Source organism: Lithobates pipiens, unplaced genomic scaffold (genome assembly GCF_037356315.1).
Source record: "Lithobates pipiens isolate NorthernLeopardFrog02 unplaced genomic scaffold, aLitPip1_a1.2 Scaffold_1, whole genome shotgun sequence".
Taxonomy (NCBI): domain Eukaryota; kingdom Metazoa; phylum Chordata; class Amphibia; order Anura; family Ranidae; genus Lithobates; species Lithobates pipiens.
This window is the reverse complement of record NW_027507685.1, coordinates 124,389,432-124,397,503: the sequence shown is the minus strand read 5'-3', so window position 1 is coordinate 124,397,503 and position 8,072 is coordinate 124,389,432. Positions and strand designations below refer to the sequence as shown.

General features: G+C 40.5%; 1 protein-coding gene across 1 annotated transcript; it reads right to left on the bottom strand.

The window, feature by feature from the left end:
- Nucleotides 1-202: 202 nt before the first annotated feature.
- Nucleotides 203-4,474, bottom strand: LOC143974518 (uncharacterized). The gene is made up of 2 exons (XM_077476004.1): nucleotides 3,555-4,474; nucleotides 203-419 (listed from the first exon to the last, which is right to left on the bottom strand). The coding sequence occupies exons 1-2, from the start codon at nucleotides 4,313-4,315 to the stop codon at nucleotides 218-220; spliced, it is 963 nt and encodes a 320-aa protein (XP_077332130.1). The 5' UTR covers nucleotides 4,316-4,474; the 3' UTR covers nucleotides 203-217.
- Nucleotides 4,475-8,072: the final 3,598 nt, after the last annotated feature.

Here is an 8,072-nt window from a genome sequence, read left to right as displayed (position 1 = left end):
GCAGCATAAGTTGAATATAGCATTTAGGTGATTCGCATTCATATATGGGATTTCCACCACATATGAGAAGCGACTTGTGCAAAGAATAGAAACTAGACCGCTAAGAGAAATGACACTTCGTGCTGTGGAGAGAGGCTGACCAGTTTGGGTGGTTCGTTACAATGTGGAGGAAATCCTGTGAAGGCTGTGATCACCTGTTGTGTGAGGCTGGAGAGCATTAAGCAGAATTATCGGTGGAGGCGGAATCATTTGAAAAGCATTCCCAAGCTTTGGTGAAGTGATCATTACAGCGGGAGGAGGGTCTTGTACTGGAGCCGACAGAGTGGAATATCGCAGGTGGTATCATTGCTATCAAACGTGTTTGATCCCTGTAATCTGGGATCCATCCTTTCTGGTAAGAGGCTTTAATTTTCCCTTTGCTGTAAGAGAATACACTGCTTAACGGATATCCATGCTTGGCACTGAGAACACACATGGACATTTATTTGATATATAATGTGGTCTTTATTAACCACTTCTCTCCTACATGTAAAAATCATAATTTTTTTGCTATAAAATTACTCAGAACTACCCAAACATTTTAAATGTTTTTTTAGCAAACACCCTAGGGAATAAAATGGCGGGCGTTGCAACTTTATATGTCACACGGTATTTGTGCAAAACGTTTTCAAATGTGTTTTTTGGGGCGAAAAAAACTGTTTTATGAATTAAAAAATAACAAAACAGTAAAGTTAGCCCAATTTTTCTGTATAATATGAAAGATGATGTTATGCAGAGCAAATAGATACCCAACATGTCACACTTTAAAACTGCACCCACATCGAATGGCACCAAACTTTGGTACTTAAAAATCTTCCTAGATTATTTTTTTTTTTACACATTAGCAGTTTACAGTTACAGAGGAGTTCTAGAGCTAGAATTGTTGCCCTTGCTCTAATACATGAAGCGATACCTCACATGTATGGTTTCAACAGCGTTTACATATGTTGGCGGGACTTACACGTGCGTTCGTTTCTGTGTGCGAGCACATAGGAACGGAAAGCTTAAAAATATATATATATTTTTTAATTGTTTATTTATTTATTTATTTATTTTTACACTTTCTCTTTAATTTTTTTGATCACTGTTTATTACTAGGAATGTAAACATCCCTTGTGAAAGGAATGGTGCATGACAGCTCCTCTTTATGGAGAGATGTGAGGTCTTATAGAGCCCACATCTCTCCTCCAGACTGGAAAGCATCAGATCAAAAAAAAAAAAATACATGACAGAATGACAGAACTGACTCTTTCTAGTTGAGATCTCGGCCTTGTTTACACCCCCCCCCCCCCCCCGGACGTGACATCATTCCGTCATGCCCGGGTTTTCGAAGTTCAGAGATGACTGGTGCCCATCTGGTCACCGGAAATCTCTGCTTTTTATGCGGCAGATTCTTTGTCCGGGTCGCCGATCACATAGGCAACCTGGGAGAAGCAAAGTGCAAAGAGTGCAAAGAATCACTGGCTGAAAAAGAAAATATCTGAATGATGCCTACAGCTGTTATTCAGATATCACCACTGAAAGTCAAAGACGTCATATGACTGGAAGTCAATAATAAAATAATTTTTTCATTTTTAATTTATTTTAATATACATTGATTAGGATTGCACACTTTGAGTATGTATGTGGATTATGGGACTTTAAATGAGGCATGGATATGTGTTTGAAATGGTCTAGGATACCTAAAATTTTATTAATTGTCACTGTCCCTGCAAATCTGTATATCCATAGAAAGTTGCTAATCAATTCAATAAATTAAATACAAATACTAAATAGTAGGTATATATAATGTATCATAATATACAATACATGGTTCATGCAACAATTTATTATTATTATATATACCTACTATTTAGTATTTGTATTTAATTTATTGAATTGATTAGCAACTTTCTATGGGTATACAGATTTTCCCCGCAGGGACAGTGACAATTAATTAAATTTTAGGTATCCTAGACCATTTCAAACACATATCCATGCCTCGTTTAAAGTCCCATAATCCACTTTTTTCATTTCCTTTATTAATACAGGGATGGAGGCATGCTTATATTGCATTGGGGTCCAAACAGGTCACATGCTTTTTATTGAGTATGTATGTGTTGAATTAAATATTTCAATTTAGAGTTGCAGCACCTATACCTTTTATTCATCATTATAATAAATTTCATATTTCTTCATTTCACATTAGCGTTAGGGTAAGCGCAAGTTATAAAATGTTATATTTCCACCACATATGTTTAGTTTTTTTTTTAAGGGGGCAGCGCTATACTTTTTGGTTATTTGCATCTATCAGCAACAAGCAACTATCACAAGCCATCATCCACCACCTACCAGAATTCATCACAAACCAGTATTCACCAACCAACATCCATTATGCCGCGTACACACGGGCGGACTGTATGGCGTACTTAGTTCGTCATACAATCCGACGGACAGTCCGTCGTACTTTCGACTGAACGGACTTGACCACACACGGATACCCAAACAGTCCGTCGAAAGCTTGCGCGATGACGTGTACAGCACGTACGACGGGACTAGAAATAGGAAGTCCAATACACAGCAAAGCACCCTTCCGCCGTGTAAATCCTTTCTGGGCATGCGCCATTCTTAGTCCGTCGAACTAGCCTACTGACGAGCGGATTGTCCGCTGAAACCAAAGTACGACGGACAGAATTTCGAAAAATCCGAAATACTTAGTACGCCAGACTGCAAGCTGAAAAAGTCCGCTGAAGCCCACACACGAGCGGACTGTCCGCTGAAATGTGTTTCGACGGACTAAGTACGCCATACAGTCCGCCCGTGTGTACGCGGCATTACAATCCATAATATAGCACTAATTAGTAGCTACCACGAACTAGCATCCATTACAAAGCAGAACTTGCTACTTACCAGCATCCATTACAAAAAACACCAAGCACCAACCGTCATTCATACCACCTATCAGCAACCAGCATCCACCTACATCTAGCATCTACCCCCATTTAGCACCTACCACCAGCCAACACCGATTACCAACCAGCGTTTGCCACCAACTGGCCCCCAACACCAACCAACCAGCATTCACCAGTGGCCAATTTTCTCTAAAAAGTCAGCCCACCCAAACCTCACTTGGGTCTGACATTCCCTTACCTTTAGAAAGTTCCTGTGTAGATCATCAAAAAAAGTGACAGAACACATACAGTTGTGCTCATAGGTTTATATACCCTGGTGAAATTTATGATTTCTTGGTTATTTTTCTGAGAATATGAATGATAACACACACTTTTCTTTCACTCATGGTTAATAAATGGCTTAAATGGATCAAAAAAAAGTGACAGAATACATATATACCTTATAGTTTTTGTGGCCTATTTTTTAATGATTATGGACCAGCTGCAGTTTTCAACTTAAAAAAAAAATTAAGTAATAATTTCACAAAAAACCCTCTAAAATTGCTGAGGTCTACATTCAGAATTACATGAATCTGTAGTATAGATCGTACAATTCCTATTGACACTAACAGACTTTTAGCTCACCACGGTAAAGTCAGTCCTGTATAGTCCAGGAACATTCCATTGTGTTTTTCTGTCAGGGTGTCAAACACTTCCATCATCCCCCCCACGCTCTCATGCAACTTTAATGTAGCCTTTGGACCACCCATGTCGTTTTGGACCCAGCCAGGTTCGAAAGCCACAGCAATAATCCCATCAGTTTTGTAGGTCACAGCCTGACATCGTGTTAACATATTCAGCGCTGACTTGCTGCAGCGGTATTCTATAAGAGCATCTGGATACAAATGTGTGGTGCTTTCTAAAGACCCTAAACTACTGGATGTGTGGATCACAGCAGCCTTGCTGCAACTCATTACTTCATTAGGATTTTCTTGTGCGGCTTTCTTCAGCAAGGGAGCAAATGTCTGAGTAACCAGCATTGGTCCTACCGTATTAGTTTCATAAACTCTCATCATGTCCTCTGCTGTAGTTTCATCAGCTGAGTGGTAGATAGCAATACCAGCATTATTGATCAGCAAGTTCAGTCCATGTCCTTTCAGGGTCTCCTTTACCACACTGTAGGCAACTTCAATGCTGGCTTTGTCTGTTACATCCATCTTGACAATCACAAGGTTTAAGTGTTTGGAAGTCAATGACTTGAGTTCCTGAGCTGTTTCTGGATTCCGACATGCTGCAAAGACATGTTCTGGTGGATTCCGTTTGTTGAGAAAAGTCTTCACTAACTCCAGGCCAATTCCACGGCTAGAACCGGTGACAAGAACACTGCAGATGATGAGGTTTGCCATTTTGTTTTCACAGCAGTCCTGTGTCTTTGCAATAAAGGCTGCTAAGGAACTTTATTCTTTAAAAAGTATTCTTTACTCTTGGTAAAATATTAAATGTTCAGAGTGAAAACACACCCAAAGGAACTCTAAAGAGACTAAAGCCTGGCACACATTACAGTTTTTTTTTTTTTTTCATGCAACCTAAGCTCAGGTCAGGTCATACCAGGTGAGCGCAACGATCTCCCCCACTGAGCTGTAGTGTTCTAACCTCCGTCAGAACAATCTGTTCTCTGCCATTGGGTGTGTACACACCCGCACGTGTGTTTGTGTGTGCGTGTGTATATATATATATATATTCCTATAGTAAATGGCCCAAAGAAATGTGGAAACTGACACTGAAACTTCTTTTGGGTTATTTATTTAAAGTATAAAAAAGTCTCTCACTTTAGGGTAGAGGGTTAGGATTAAGTTCAGGTACTTTGGACTGCAAAAATGATACGTCTCTTACAAACGAAATCCAGAGAACAACCGTTTGACAGCTGGATTCTACAACCTCCGGATAGACCTCCTCTAGGCCTAGCAGCCGGTGGGGTGTTAAGCAAAGTCTCTGCCACAGACTTGAATGGTGCTTCTCCAGTTACTGGGCCTCTCCATTAGACAAGATGGCACTGGATCACCTTTGAATCAATAAGACCCCGATATCCGTTCATGCCTGTCCCTGCAGTTGCTTCGCCTCAGGCCAGCCAGCCCCGAGACTTGGAAATACATGATTCCGTACCCCAGGCCAGGAGGGCCAGGGGGCTGGTCAGGAAGGCCAGAACCAAACAGACAGAAAAACCTCTCTGGACCGGAACCCCAGACCACATGATGTCAGTACCTTAAATACCCCCTCCCAGAAGGCACAGCAGGAAAACACTCCCACTGGGCTGGTTCCCAGAGAAACGTGACATTCAATACACCCAGCTAAACTGCGCTCTCAAACTTGCCGGCAGTGACAGCAAGACCTGCGTTCAAGGAGAACCCAGTGAAACCCAGCTAGACTGGTACTGAAACCATAAATTTTGTAAAATTAGCCCCAAAACCCAACTGTGGCTTCAGGAGAATTAACTTTGAAAACATATAGCACATGCTTGTCAGGAGCCAGAGCTATAATATATATATATATATATATATATATATATATATATATATATATATATATATATATATATATATATATATATATATATATATATATATATGTGTGTGTATGGACATACAATGGGGTGAATCATTATTTTTATATACTGTTAACATGCGTGTATCTGTAGGGAGACATATTGAGAAAACAGGTCTATAGGATCAAATAATCAGAACAAAATGACTATACTATATATATTATATGTACTTATGGATGATTCTATTTGTGGATTATTTTATTTTCTCTAAGACTATAGGGATACTGTAAAGGAATATATAATTGAGAGAGGGGTTATTCAGATGGACCAGAAGAAACATATTTCTATACATACACATACAAAAATGTACACTTACTTAAGCGGCGCATACGTGTGCATATATACATCTACTCAATCCGTGTTACCCTATATATTATGGGAAAATTATTTATTAAGAGGATTATTATATTGATATATACATTTGCACATACTCAAAGGCAGGTGCACACACTAGAGACCTGGATATCTGTTCGACAACCCAAACTTGAAGTCCAGCAGCGGATCCCTGATCAAAGGTTTTAAAATGTTTGGGGATAGTCCGGTCAGAGTCATCCTCAATGGACCTTCTGTGCTCTACTAACCTTTTTCATCCGGATGGTGGGGCCTACTTAAAGTAGGCCACATGGGCAGATTACACAGTAAACTCTGAATTCAGAAGAACAACTGAAGAATTAATTTAAGGAATAGGTTTTCCCATTAGTAACAAGGCTTTGTTGATGGTGTGTCACAAAACTACAAGTCAGACATTGTAGCTTTTTGCATTGGTACATGCCTTTGATGGACAGAAATGTGAGGGATGGTGTGGGTTTGGTTTTAGAAGTTTTTAGCTCGCTGGATGCGATGCAACTCTTTTTATATTTTTGGCTTTTCGATATGCGATTTTAGGTACAGTGCCTTGCGAAAGTATTCAGCCCCCTTGAACTTTTCAACCTTTTGCCACATTTCAGGCTTCAAACATAAAGATATAACATTTTTGTTTTTTGTGAAGAGTCACCAACAAGTGGGACACAATTGTGAAGTGGAACGAAATCTATTGGATTTTTGAAACTTTTTTAACTAATAAAAAAATGAAAAGTGGGGTGTGCAAAATTATTCGGCCCCCTTGCGTTAATACTTTGTAGAGCCACCTTTTGCTGCGATTACAGCTGCAAGTCGCTTGGGGTATGTCTCTATCAGTTTTGCACATCGAGAGACTGAAATTCTTGCCCATTCTTCCTTGCAAAACAGCTCGAGCTCAGTGAGGTTGGATGGAGAGCATTTGTGAAAAGCAGTTTTCAGCTCTTTCCACAGATTCTCAATTGGATTCAGGTCTGGACTTTGACTTGGCCATTCTAACACCTGGATACGTTTAGTTGTGAACCATTCCTTTGTAGATTTTGCTGTATGTTTGGGATCATTGTCTTGTTGGAAGATAAATCTCCGTCCCAGTTTCAGGTCTTTTGCGGACTCCAACAGGTTTTCATCCAGAATGGTCCTGTATTCGGCTGCATCCATCTTCCCCTCAATTTTAACCATCTTCCCTGTCCCTGCTGAAGAAAAGCAGGCCCAAACCATGATGCTGCCACCACCATGTTTGACAGTGGGGATGGTGTGTTGAGGGTGATGAGCTGTGTTGCTTTTACGCCAAACATATCGTTTTGCACTGGCACTGTACATTGGAAAGACTTGGTTTTAATAGGGGATCTTCCAGTAATATATTCCAGTGTCTCTTGAAAATGCCTTCCATCTTTTTGTGTTGAGCATAGAATTGTGTAATGAACCTAGTTGTTTGAATTTTAGTGGGAGCAGTTACTTTTGAGTGAGAGGGATCTCCTAGATTGGTGGTAGATGTGTGATCTAGGAAATTTTCAAAGGTCTTATCTCCCAAGAGACCGCTTCTCCTATGGGGTTATCTGATGCAAGGAGGAGCCGCAAGAGCTGCTGAGGGACCCCAGAGTTGGGGGCCACTTTGTGCAAAACAAGCTGTACAGTACAGGTATGTATGACATATTTGTTATGTGTCATAAGGCATTGTAAAATTCTGATATGCACAGACATGGCTAGGCATGATGGGAATTCTAGTTTCTGAACAACTGGAGAGCCATAGGTTGGAGACCCCTGTCTTAAGGTTTCTTAGCTGTCTCTTGGCAATGCAAAATTAAAAGCTCCCTCTATTAATTTTCTGTAGGATTAAGGTCTGGAGACTGGCTAGGCCATTACATGGCCTTAATGTGCTTCTTGTTTTGGGTCATTGTTATGCTGGAACACCCATCCAGGACCCATCTTCAGTGTTCTGGCTGGGGGAAGAAGGTTCTCATCCAGGATTTTAGAATACATGGCCCCATCCATTCGACCTTCAATGGGGCAAAGTCGGTCTGTACCCTTAGCATAGATACAGCCCCAAAGCATAATGTTTCCACCTCTGTGCTTGACTGTAGGGATGGTGTTCTTAGAGTCATAGTGGGTATATTTCTTCCTTCAAACACGGCAAGTCCCCTTGCTCATGAAGACACATGTACAGTCATGCCAATGAACATCTAAATGATTCGGAGAAGGATTGGGTGAAAGTACTGTGTGTTTGG

Coding starts and splice junctions, on each gene's coding strand:
- LOC143974518 (XM_077476004.1), bottom strand. CDS start 4,315: ATGGCAAACCTCATCATCTGCAGTGTTCTTGTCACCGGTTCTAGCCGT. Junction 420..3,554: donor ACAGGACTGACTTTACCGTG/GTGAGCTAAAAG, acceptor ATTCTCTTACAG/CAAAGGGAAAATTAAAGCCT.